General features: G+C 35.1%; 1 protein-coding gene across 1 annotated transcript; it reads right to left on the bottom strand.

Moving 5' to 3' along the window:
• Positions 1 to 1,108: 1,108 nt before the first annotated feature.
• Positions 1,109 to 13,100, bottom strand: Taf7 (TATA-box binding protein associated factor 7). Its single transcript, XM_089639955.1, has 8 exons — positions 12,899 to 13,100; positions 9,012 to 9,224; positions 8,184 to 8,384; positions 6,174 to 6,417; positions 4,554 to 4,684; positions 3,234 to 3,432; positions 2,542 to 2,711; positions 1,109 to 1,171 (listed from the first exon to the last, which is right to left on the bottom strand). The coding sequence occupies exons 1-8, from the start codon at positions 12,977 to 12,979 to the stop codon at positions 1,133 to 1,135; spliced, it is 1,278 nt and encodes a 425-aa protein (XP_089496081.1). The 5' UTR covers positions 12,980 to 13,100; the 3' UTR covers positions 1,109 to 1,132.
• Positions 13,101 to 13,380: the final 280 nt, after the last annotated feature.

Genomic DNA, 13,380 nt, shown 5'->3' on the forward strand with positions numbered 1-13,380 from the left:
TCTCTAAATGATAGTGAAAATCCGTTGCGTAGTTTAGAATAACTAAGCGCACAAAAAGACAGACTTGGATTGCGATTTTATTTTATACTATTTAGAGATTCATCCAGGGTTCGGGCCGAAGTGGCAGAAGTTGCAAAGTGGGATCGAATAAGAAGCTCGATGATCCGAGATGAGCTAAACCCTTCATTTAAAGTGACTACTGAGGTGGCTTGGTCATATATTAAGAATTCACTAAAAGTTCTGAGTGCGATTCCAGAGAGAAGACTTCCACGGGGCAAAGTTGGTAAAAGCAAATCCAGAGGATGGACCATCTATGGACGGAGGACGTTAAAGTTGTGCTGGACAGAGATGTACAGGTGTGGTACCGTGTCGAGGCGATGGGTCTTCGACCCGATTCGGAAGTAGAGATAAATTCATACACAACTGACCAGATATCTAACAGTCTTCTGGCCATAGAAAGACATGTTATCTTTTTTCATCTTACAATTTATCCTTTTTTTTAAAATGTGTCTTTTTGAATTTTGATTTTGTTTTCTTGATAGATTCAGATTTCAGCAGATAGACTCGTTGTCGATGACAATGCATTCTATCAACTTTAGGTGGCAATCACGCGGTGACCGGATAAATCATCACATCTATAAAAAGTTATATAAAGTCATGGAAAGTGATGAAACAAAAACTTTATTAACTGGGTTAAGTAGGTTAGGTTAAAAAAAACAAAATTTTCATCGTTTCTAATGACTTTATATCACTTTTTAACAGTGTGTTGAGTTATCATGGAACCCATTCACGCACACAAACTTTTCTCTGTAATTGGATATTATAAAAATTTAACGTAGTTAATATACAAAATAAATGTCGGTACCATCCAATTAGGATTTGATAAGTTATAGAGATGTTCACTTATTTTAGTCAGTCCCTAGGGAGAAAGGTTCAATCCGCAGTCAAAAAAATAAGAAAAGATTTTTAATAAAAATACTGTTTTTTATGTTTAATTGAAAGTATTTTTTTTTATCTTAACTAGGAGTAGGTACTTAAAAAAACATTTTGTCCAAAATTTGTTTTATTTTATTTATAACATTTAATATTTACTTAAAATATATTCCTACAATAATAATTTTTTGCGATAAATTCAGTCTGCTTGCTGCTGCAGAACTTGTAAATCTTGATACTGTAAATAAAGATAAAAACATGTTAACTGATTAAACTAACACAATACAAGATGAAGAAGATTTGACAGATGATCACAATTTGTTCTAAAACTAAAATGGTACAAGAATCAACATTTAACTTCAAATGTCGAATCAAAATGGAGTTGATTGTTGAATTAATTCATTAAAAATAATATATAAATGTAATATATTTTCGGTAAGTTCCAGAATGTAGGAAACCCCCAGTACCGCCATGGTGAAAGATTGGAAATTCAAAATTGAAACATTGTTTGAAATGGCTTTAGCCGTGTTAAGTTACCAGATCTGAATAGCAGGGTATCTATTCCCCAGTCTCGATCGCTCGCAATTTCCGCCGAAAGTACATACACTGGTAGAGTTTGTTATTCTTGAGTCTCACCGAAAGTACATACTACACGCCATACGTCAAAATTCATTCGACTTCAACAACGAGTGGGTCGAAGCAGTAGAGATCGGCAAAACTGTCAAAATCTCATTGCATCCTGGTGAATTGCCTTATACAAAAAAAAAAAAAAAAAAAATATTTCCCGCGCGCTTTTCGAAGTTGGTATCGGATTCGTTTAGTTCTGCAAAGTTGTTTTAACCATTTTACTGGCATTTCGATATGTATCCACCACCGCCATTCATTTCAGAAAAAGTGCGGTAGCAAATAAAAACGTTGACAGAACGACGCGGCAACGGTTTGTTTTTGACATTTCAAATTAACTCCATAGAAACCTCAAACACATCAGAAACATAAACAATATTCACAGGGTTGCCAACACAGTCATCTCTTCAACCGTGCGACACTCAAGAATGTATAAATATAGAACTTATGACAAAAGTCGTAGAGATTTTCGTTCGTAGATGGCGAATAGCGAGTAATTCGTGGTAGAGACTCTGGAATAGATACCCTGGATACTTGTTTTTTTGAATTATCAGGGCTCAAATTAACGGGGTTTTACTGTTGTATATTTACAATAATATGTTCTGGAGTGAAAGTTACTCTCAGTATCTCCACCATTCAGAAATAAAACGTTGTTTGAAAAGGCTTTAGTCGTGTTTGGTGACCAGATCTGAATAGTAATTACTTCCCCACCTTTCTTTTTCCCATCTCCTTCCCCTCTCCACTACTTTCAGCCTCACAACATACTCTGATTCGGGATGCCAACATCTCACTGCCTCCAGATGGTTTTGAATAGTTGCAAAGCTTGTGCATAATCACATATATATTTTTTAAATGATGAAATTTAAAAAAATAGTTCTTACAAAATCAGCATCATGCGATTTTATATATTTTCGTAAAAAAGAAAGAAAAATAAACATGACTCGATAGATTGTCTTAGATAAAATTAATAGAATAGTGTATTACCTCCATCTCTTTGAATTCGATATCCTGGATGAGGTTCTGCAGGATGTCCTGGAAGCGCTGCCTCAGAGCCTGGTTCTCCATGCCGGCTACCTCCTGCTCCTTGCGCACCCGCTGGTTCCTCATGGACTCCAACTCTATGCTGATCTGCTCCATGCGGAGTTGGATGTTTTCTAAAATTAATAAACAAAAAAATTGTATTTTACACCATCTTTTTGTTTTTATTACATCAAATTGATGAGCAAACTATGATGTATATCAGTGATGAGTAAACTGTGATGTATGTCCGTCATTTGTAAACTGTGATGTATATCATAGATAAGCAAACTACGATTTACATATATTAGTGATGATGAGCAAGCTATGATGTATATCAGTGATGTACATCAGTGATGAGCAAACTATGATGTATATAAATCAATTCTGTGGTATAAAATTATATTTCAACATATGAATAGCTATATATACATAAATAGACTGAACCTCATTTACAATACTCGTTTTACGTCAAATGAAGGTACCTAAGCATTTGAACAAATGTGGGCTATCCTTAAATGGCATAGCCTTGTTTGGCGACCAGATCTGAATAGCCAGGTATTTCCCCGCCTATGTGTGGCTGAAGGTAGTGGGGAGGCAAAGGATATGTTGAAGGGAAAAATAACTAGAGATAGAAGTGGACAGCACAACACACTCACCCTTGCTCAGAGTCTGATCCTGATAGTCATCCATGGAAGGGGAGGAGGCCCCCGCAAGACGGGAAGAGCCCTGCGCGGGGGCATGGGGGGTGGAGGCCATAGGGGTGCCCGAGCGCCCGGAGGAGCCCCACTTGCGCACAGGGGAAAACATGTCGGAGGCAAACTGTGTCGGGAAATTGTCTTTCATATCCGACTGGCCCTGTGAAATTTAAAAACAATTGCGATTGGTTCAATGTCACATTATACAAATTGGTATTATTTTTTAAAATTAATATAAATAAAAAAATATAAATTATTGTTGTCGTTCAAATCAAATATGATTTATCTTATCTATATAAATAAAAATGTTCGTTTGTTCAAAATGTTAAATCTCCAAAAGTTCTTCACCGATTGCTTTGAAATGTTGACACAATGTTGCATGTAAATGTCATCTGTGAGAGGTAAAACATGTATTTTTTTTTAAAACAGTGCCATCTGTTGGACGTAAAAGCAACACGCGCATTTCTTTATCTGCACAGACCAACCATTATCTTTGACACAGACAGGCTGAACCACAGCAATGCGTGGCGGGGTACAGCTAGTATAAAAATAAAATTATATACCTGGCAGAACTGTAAATCAACTGTAATGTTATAAATATCTTGCTGGTTAACTAGGTAACTCCGAAACCAGTTTTTTCAAGTTACACACAAAACCATACCTTTATTTTCTCAGCCGTGTGTGTCACAAACACATAATTTCTTTATAGCCTAGCTACACTACTCGCGAAGTTGACTGAATACGATAGTGTGGGCACGAACTTCGCTTCGCTTCGGGCAACTTCGCTTTGCTTCGCCCGACTTCCGATTGTTGTCGGTAAATGCGCCCGAGTCAAAGGACTCGAAGCGTCACGGCATAAATAAACCAATCACTGACTGGTTGGACTGAGTTACTCGCGAAGTTGCACGAGTGTGTGGGCACGCACTTCGAACTTCGGCTAACTTCGTCGAGGACTTCGTCGAAGCGTCGAAGCGAGTAGTGTAGCTGGGCTTTTTCAGATTCTTTCAAGATTATGTATTGTAGTCGTTAATAAAAAAATGAAGTAAAGATCAGTAAATAAAAAGAAATAAGAGTCTCCTTTCATTTTCCTGCTTAAAAATTGGTTTCTTCATTCTAAAGGAAAATAACAATATTTTGACATTGGAGGTACATAGAGTACCCAGCGATGATATGTAATTTGAGGGTTGAATAATGGGATGGAAATAATCTATCTTATCAATGCCACATTAGGATGTGATCAGACTTTTATTTAAATCAATATACCCTTTGTCAACTTCTTACCTGGAAAGAATTGGAATCAGTCAGTCGACTGTCGTATTCCGAGAGTCGACTATTCTCATCCATATCCACGTTGACATGAGAACCCATCTCTTCATCGGAGTCACTGACCGCTCCACCAAATATATCATGTTCTGGAAAACAATTTGCAATGGATAAATTTGAGTCAAAAGATCTGCTAAAAATAAATATATTTATACACATGAATTTTCCATTTTCAAAATAAAGTCATTGTATTAACAATGCACTTTTATAAAACAGCAGAATTGAAAATGCAATGTTTTAACTAAGACAGCCGTATTTAACCACATAAGGACTACGTCCGAGTATACTTGGGCAAAATTCCCACACCCACAACTCTGGCAAACTTTACCTGCAGAAAAGACCACTCCTGAATTAATTCAGGTGAAAAGTAATATGATTCATGCTATGTGGAAGCGAGACAAAAGACAACTGCAATGATTTAAACGAGCCTTGCCTCCCAGTTTATTGACAATGGGACGGAAATAAAAATATTTTTAGCTTGAAAACTGTGTGTAGGATAATGGATGCCGTTTTTTTCAGGATTAAAGGCAGTTTAATAAGAAGCTTGCATCAGCAGAAGTCTGGTGTGAGCAATAAATATATTTTTTTTTTATATTAACTCCACACAGGAGGCCCTGAAGAAAATAATTTCCCTCAGGGCCTATGTCATCTTTGGGGATGCTGTGTGGAGGGTCTTTTTGTGGAGAGGAAGGAGTGAACATGGGTCTTGAAGAGTCCCATGTTGAAGGAGGGAGGAAACACAGAGGCCGGCAGTTCGTTCCACAGCCGAGCTGTTGAACTTAAGAACGAATCGTAAAAGCGACCCGTTCTCATGTGACAAATGTCAACTGTGTACAAATGTTGGGCGCTCGTTTGGCGTGTATCCCGACTACGCACCGGTGCCGAAGGGATCAATGACGCTAGTTCCTCAGAGCATCTTCCATTGTAATACCGATAGAACAAGGACAGCATACCTACCTGACGCCTGTGCTCTAAAGATTGCAGTCTGTTTGTTAAGATTGGGGAATCTATCAAACGGACCGCCCGTTTTTGCACAGAGTCAAGGGTTTGTCAAGGGCATTTATACACATGAATTTTCCATTTTCAAAATAAAGTCATTGTATTAACATTGCACTTTTATAAAACAGCAGAATTGAAAATGCAATGTTCTAACTAAGACAGCCGTATTTAACCACATAAGGACTACGTCCGAGTATACTTGGGCAAAATTCCCACACCCACAACTCTGGCAAACTTTACCTGCAGAAAAGACCACTCCTGAATTAATTCAGGTGAAAAGTAATATGATTCATGCTATGTGGAAGCGAGACAAAAGACAACTGCAATGATTTAAACGAGCCTTGCCTCCCAGTTTATTGACAATGGGATGGAAATAAAAATATTTTTTGCTTGAAAACTGTGTGTAGGATAATGGATGCCGGTTTTTTCAGAATTGAAGGCAGTTTACTAAGAAGCTTGCGTCAGCAGAAGTCTGGTGTGAGCAATAAATATAGTACTGATCGTTGATTCCTCTAATCGTGTGTTTGGGACGTGATACATTGATCTCCACAAATATAAGAAAAAAATTTTACAACATACCAACATCTACATTAGTGGAAAGTTCACTGTTGACAGTGTTCTGTTCTCTCTCGCTCTTGATAGCTCTTGCTTCTTGCTTCACCCTTCCCGTCTTCTCCTTCTTGACGGTGCCCTCCCCCTTCTCGTGAGCCCCTCTCGTTTGCCCGTCTGACGGTTCCGTCTTGATTCCCGATTCTTCTTCTTCGCTCAGCACTTCCCACTTTACGTTCACAGCGTCGTTGTCAAATCTCAGCAATCGTTTTAACTGAAAATTAATTTTAATGTAAATTAATACAACAGATGTAAGACAATTTATGTTCTTTAAAATTTAACATTCAACATCACAATGACCAAGCAATATCCATATCAGTGCCATTTAAACAAAATTAAATAACTGTAAAAAATATAATACACAAAGTAATAATCCTATATTAAAACATGATTAATTAGACAATAAGATTAACAAAGATAAGCAAAATCTTTACATTGTCATCCTGTATAATTTGCTATTATGTACATATTTAGTAAATCGGTTTTGGCTGCATGGCATCATATTTACCTACTTATTATTATTATATCAAAAAGATCCTCTTTGATATACATATATGGTACTTGTACATATCACTAATCCGTCATCCCAAAAACCAGGCATCTGTCCAATTAGTGAATGTGGCAGATTATAGTGCATACGTATAAAATATGTTCAAAATTAAAACAGGTATTTTAAATCATCCCTAATATTTTTAAACAGAGACATAATACACCGTTGCTGTTTCAGAGTGCCAAAATTTTACCTATTAAGGCAAAAAATCATAATTCAATATATATTTACCCCGCAGCATAAAGAAAAATTAGAACATAAATACAGTACTAGATTCACGAGCAATGACGGGTTAATAGTTCCGAAATTTAATAATAAATACGGACAGAGAACGTTTGAATACAACATACCGAAGATTTTTAATTTATTACCTGACACTATAAAGCAATGTAAATCTATGAATAAGGTTAAATATATGGTGAAAAATTGGCTATCGGAAAAAAAATATTTACTTTAATATGTATGAAAAATTGTATGAAAAAATTGTTGATTCTGTAGATATAAGATGTAAATTATAACTTATAAAAATGTATATGAAACTAAACTTTAAGCACCTGTTGACAAGCCAATTCAATTGGCTTAGCAGGACTTGTTTGTTGATATGTATTAACTATTTATTCAATAAAAAAAAAAAAAAAAAAAAAAAAAAAAAAAACAACAACAACAACAACAAACAAACAGCGCTATGGTAAAATTTCTTCTCATAAGATAATAAAACTTATTTAAACAAGAAACGTGAAAGAATGAAAGAAACCGAAGCACATGAGACAGTTGCTAGAATACACAGAGGAGTAACCGAAATGTTCTCAAACAACAATTAATTAACTGGTAAAATGATGGATGGCGATATAGTACTGAGTGTGTAAGAATAGTTTATCTAAGTATATTTTTTAGAAAACATTTATTATTACTGTTATTATTTAATGAGCAGGCAGCATTCTGCTGATGCGCTCATATCTAATTACACAATAAGTTTAACAGTAGTTGAGTTGATTTAAATTTAAGAATAAGTCAATCCTTTCTTCTCTTCAAATGAGAATTCAATTTAGCTATTTAGGTATATTTGTACCATGAAAAACATGCTGTGGTAGTTTGTTCCATGCTTTCACTACTCTATTTGCAAGGAAATGTTTCCTGGGTTTTGTTCATTATTTTGAGTTTTACATTTGTGGTGGTGATGAAGATTTCTGGAATACCAGGGCAAATATAATGCGATGCAATCATGTCACAACAGTGGGAAGAGTTCGAACAATAAGCTTGACTATCGACGCGGTGGCTTCAGTTAGTATCTGGGCCAGCCAGCATTCTGTTAACGGCATAAGATAACTCAACCCGTCGGTGTACAAGTAGTTGTCAGATAATCGAGTGGAGAATTACTGACAGAGTACTGCGTATACAATTTTATATACATATCATATTTTCTAACTTACTTCCTTTTCTATTTCAGGTGCTTCAACATATTTCTTCTTCAGCGTTTTTCTGAATCGCCGCTTTCTAATGTTCTTGGCTGGTGGGGTGATACCATGCGGCCACAGGAACTTCTTTTCTACCTTAAAGGGATCCTTTTTCTTATTTTTATTTGGAGATTCTTCGTCAGCTGATGGTGCGTCTGCCTCCTCCTTGCAAATCATCTGCAAAATAAGCAGTTCAATTATGATGCCCAGTATGCACATTAATTCTTACTCGATCGAGTAAGAACGAAGGCTCGAGGCGGTGTCCACACATATGCTTTTACTCGACGTTTAGTGTATGCCAAACAGTTCGAGCCGCAGCAAGTCTACAATGCGAAAGAAACAGTGGCGCGAAATAGCACCCATAGGAAAGATTATCTGTAATGTTGCATCACCTAGCAACTGGAAGAACTTACATAGACCTTCAATATGCTGTAATAATTTCAAAGGAAGCCCTTTATGAAATAATACCTGAAACATAAGCCTCATATCTTTTATTTTTACTGGAGTAATCTTTCAAAGTTATTTTCCACAAACATTTGGAATCTCGATATAGGTTTAAGAATTCTTCCACTAAGTTTTATGTCAATGCAAGCAATGAAAATCCATTTTAAATATTTCGAAAATACAAAAAGCACAGAGCTGAGACAGCGATACCTGTTGACCCCGAATGCAACTCGCATAGTGTGCTACCAGCATTGTCAGTTGTGTGCGACTGTCAGTAGCGTGCAACTGTCAGTCGCGTCATGTACGAACACTAGAAAAATAGTATGACGGATACAATAATGTATATAATAATGTTCTTACCATTTGGCAAATGTCTGCTGTTTTGTAGAAACTCTTGTTATCAATGGTCTTCATCGATTCTACCACAGTTGGGAGATCAACCACCTTGGCATGCATAAGCCAGTGGTCCATCCTTACCTCTCCATATCTCATATCATTCTCCAACCGTATGGCACAGCGGTCTTTTAGATTGGCTCCCGATTGAAGTAGCTCTCTAAGAACTTTGGCAGGCTCCTGAAAGACACAACGAATCGTCAGTTTGAAATAACTTCATTGGTCAAATTCTCATACTTCACTTACTGCTAAATACGTCCAAATTATTGAAGTAACACTTCATTTCAACTTAATAAGAATAAGAAACAACTATTTACATCGAGGGAGATGGAAAAAACTGCAAAAAGTAGGTTATTAGTTTGGGTAATTTATATTGGTTAAAATTTTTTATGACTACCATTCTTTATTTATTGTTATTAAGTTTAATTTGTAGAACTAGATTTTATTTTTTTATATATACAATAATATTATTATTGGGTTTATAAAAACAGTTTATTTTTAAACAAGTTCTGCTGTGTAATTATTATTACGCGTGACAGCTGTTTCGCCCTCTAAAGGCATTATCAAACTGTCTAGTCTAACTGGACAGTTTGATAATGATAACTTGTTTAAAAATAAACTGTTTTTAACTACCATTCTTAAGAGGAACGGCTGCGGTGCCTGTTTCATACAAAATTTTAATTTGGATTTACGGCTAAAATACTAGAGTAAACTGTTTTTTTTTTTTCAGTTAAAAGACATGGTATATAATATAAAGTACGCATATGGATCAGATTTTCGATTTTTACCTTAAATTATAGAATATAGGCCCCAGAAGATGACGATTTTACATGATTTTACGAGGCATCTTTGGCAATTTTTTGTGACCAAATGAAAGATACTTTTTGAAAAAATCTCACATATCTCGTCTCAGGCATATAATGAACTATACAATAAAATTTGAATCTTCACTGAAAAAAGTTTTATTTGCTTCAAAAGCCGAATTTGGTGGCCACAAATTCAACGTATATTTAACTAGCTTTTTTGTTATTGTCTCATTCGCACTTTCTTGAGTCGGGCTGGCTAGAGTAGGTGAAGCACGGGCCGGGGGGCAGGGGCCCCGGAGAGATCGCCTGCCTAACAAATACATGCATACATACCTACGTCAATCGTCCTTCATTTTTTATTATTATTGCTAGTGTATGTATATGTGACATTCGCAGTCAGCCCGCGCGGACATATAATTGACGAATTTGTTACTTTGTTTACGAATAATATTATTTTTAAACTCCACAGTTTTTAACCGAAGCATCCTCAAATAATTTATTTCATTCAACATGGGTAAGTAATCATTATTTGAGCATTTTTAACAATGATAATTAGGTTATGAATTAGGGTACTTACGTTATTGATTTTTATAAAATGTTATTTGTGTTTTAGGTCGAAAGTGGATACGTGGTAAGCCACCCAGTATGCACCGGAAAAAGAGGAAGTGCAATGTCAAAAAGACAGAAAGAACTCGGAACAGGTGAAAATTAAATGCAATATTTAAATCAATATTTATTATAAGTATTTATTTTTTACTGTAAAAATGTAATGTTTTTTTGTTGTTTTCAGTTCCGTAAATGATGTTAAAGATTGTCAGGCTAAATTTGCCAACAAGGATTTTTTCGATGCTAACATCGATGTGAATTGTGGGATTTTGAGCAAACGGTAAGCAAATAATTTTATTTTCACAAGAACAAACTCTCGAGAATGTACACAATAACATCAAGATACCATCTTTTGGTTAGTAGTGAGAGTTTCATTTTATTGCCATTCAGCTTTTAGTTTTGATGACAGTGTTTTTACACATTGGTACAATTCAATATTACACCGACGATCTTTAATTAAAAGTGATTAAATTTAAGAATAAAAACCGTCCTCCATATTTGCCTATAATTGCTTGTACTATTTTGTCGAATTTGTAAGTATAATCACTACACATATTGATCATACCTTGACAGTATAATATGCGGTCTTTTGTTTTCACGGTTTGATGCCTGATTTTTTTTCTTTTAGTACCGATGTGATTGAACCCGAAATATCGTCGCAGAAAATGTCAGACGTATCACCCGACATTATATAACATATAAGTAATGCCTTTAGTTAGAAAATTTGGAAAATTTTGTGGTTGACTGACAAATTTTATGAAATTAAATTTTTAATTAAATTTTATTTATGTAATTATTTATTTGCTTATTTATATTGGAGTCTGTTGTTACTATACAACTACTACCTGTCCGACTTTTTTTTTATTTTTCACCTTGTGCACATGTATTGTGTAGATTATAAAATAGGATTTTTTTCAGTATAAAAAATCTGGGACTAACTACCATAAATGTATTCCTCACTGCCTAGAATGGACGGAAATAATTATACCGATTCATTGAACATTTTTAATAAAATATGCTTGTTGCTATTATTCTTGCTGTTATTGTTTTATTATTGTGCTGCTATATTTATGGTTATTTTTATTTATAGTTGTATTACTTAATTTTGTTGTTCACATAATATTCTTCTTACACAACACTTAAAAATAATCTCGACCAAAATCCCAGTGATAAAGTCAGTGCGTGTTCGGAATTATATACACAGGGACACGACTTTATAACTTTCTTCCAGATAAAATAAAAAAAAATGTGATTCACAAAAAAATTTCAAAGGTAATGTAAAAATTAAAAAATAAAAGATTATGTCAACAGTAACAGTAAGGCCTTTACCGGTGCACTCACACAAATTTTAAGTAAGTGTATATTTCTATTCTCTACAATTATATTACTTACTGTTCATATATTATTTACTGCTGTTAATTCTATGTACTTATCTAATTTATAAACTTATACACCTATTATTACTATTATTATAATTTCGTCTGTGGCCACATGTACAATGCACGTGTACAATTTTCGTATCTCCTACAATAATACACGTATCTGCTAATTTAAATGAACTAAACAAAAGGGTGATTCCCCGTTTTGATGCAAATATATTCACGCACAAAAGAAAAAAAGCATTTCTCTTTTACTGGCCTTCAATGAGTGATATTGTCAATGGTGGTGCCTAACGTGTACATGCGCATATACCAATACTATTAAAGAATAGGTCAGAAGCCCTTGTATGTCTGTGTCTGCTAATGGAATGAACTAAACGAAAGGGACATTTCACCGACTTCGTGCAAATATTCAAGCATTGAACTTAATTTCTTTTTTATTTAATCTCATATTATCTAACTTTTTTTGATCGCTTGCAATGTCAGCCGTACTAAAAGCCAGGTACTCCCTCTCCGTTCCCCGCTGCACGCTCCGTTAGAGAGGGACACAGGACAATAATTATTTTTGCGGGAGTCGAAATTTCGTCCGCGAAAACAACGCTCTTAATACACATATCGATTCCACTTAATTACAAGAAGAAACAAAAACTATTTCACTTGTCCAAGGTGGAAAATAGTGCAATTTAATAGCTACTTTGTTCAAATAAAAATTTGCACCTTTTGCATGGGAGCCAACTGTCATGTTGATACAACTAGTCTGTACACAGGATTTCCTAGTAAGACAGGCAAAGTAAAAAAAAAATATGTAAACATTTTTATATAGATGCACATAATAAAAAAAAAAAACTATAACCTATAATTAATACTAAAATAGGTTGTTAAGCTATCTCTTTTATCTTTTTTAATTAAACCCAAACTAAGAACATAAGAACTTATTTTGTTAAGTAGGTGTTTAGGTTCTTAGTTTTAGTTTCTTAATAAGAAAGATTGTTTTTGTTAAATGGGCGCATTATGTGTGCTAGTAGTATGTAAAATGTTACCAAAATAGTTTTACTAAACAAACCTCCGGCATTCGTAAAATAAATTGAGATTCGAGCTCCGCCGGCCCGTCTGGTTCTCGTTTCGAATCGTGGTTACGACTCATTTTAGTTAATTGAATTACGCTTCTCAAATTAATTCAACGATATATCTGTTAACATATTAATATAAGGAAAAAATGATAAAGTTTACATCGACAGAAATTACGATCACCACACGTCAAAATGTCAAAGCGAAAACAACAAAAAACCATAGATAAACGACAACCGACCATAAACAAACCTGGAAAAACCAGGGACGTGGACACGGTCAAGCGGCTTGATCGCAAGCACGTAGTTTTTTTGTCTATTGTTGTCTATTGTTGTCTATTATTGTCTATGCTTAGCGGCTTGACAGCCCGCATCAAGCCTCTCCGTCAAGCATGGCCACGCCTTCCTGTGATTTCGTGGTGGTCTATGTATATGTACTTCTATGCCTTCCTGTCATTTCGCGACTCGCCACCAGGGG

Source organism: Hesperophylax consimilis, chromosome 15 (genome assembly GCF_061612785.1).
Source record: "Hesperophylax consimilis isolate HC1 chromosome 15, BYU_Hcon_1.0, whole genome shotgun sequence".
Taxonomy (NCBI): Eukaryota; Metazoa; Arthropoda; class Insecta; order Trichoptera; family Limnephilidae; genus Hesperophylax; species Hesperophylax consimilis.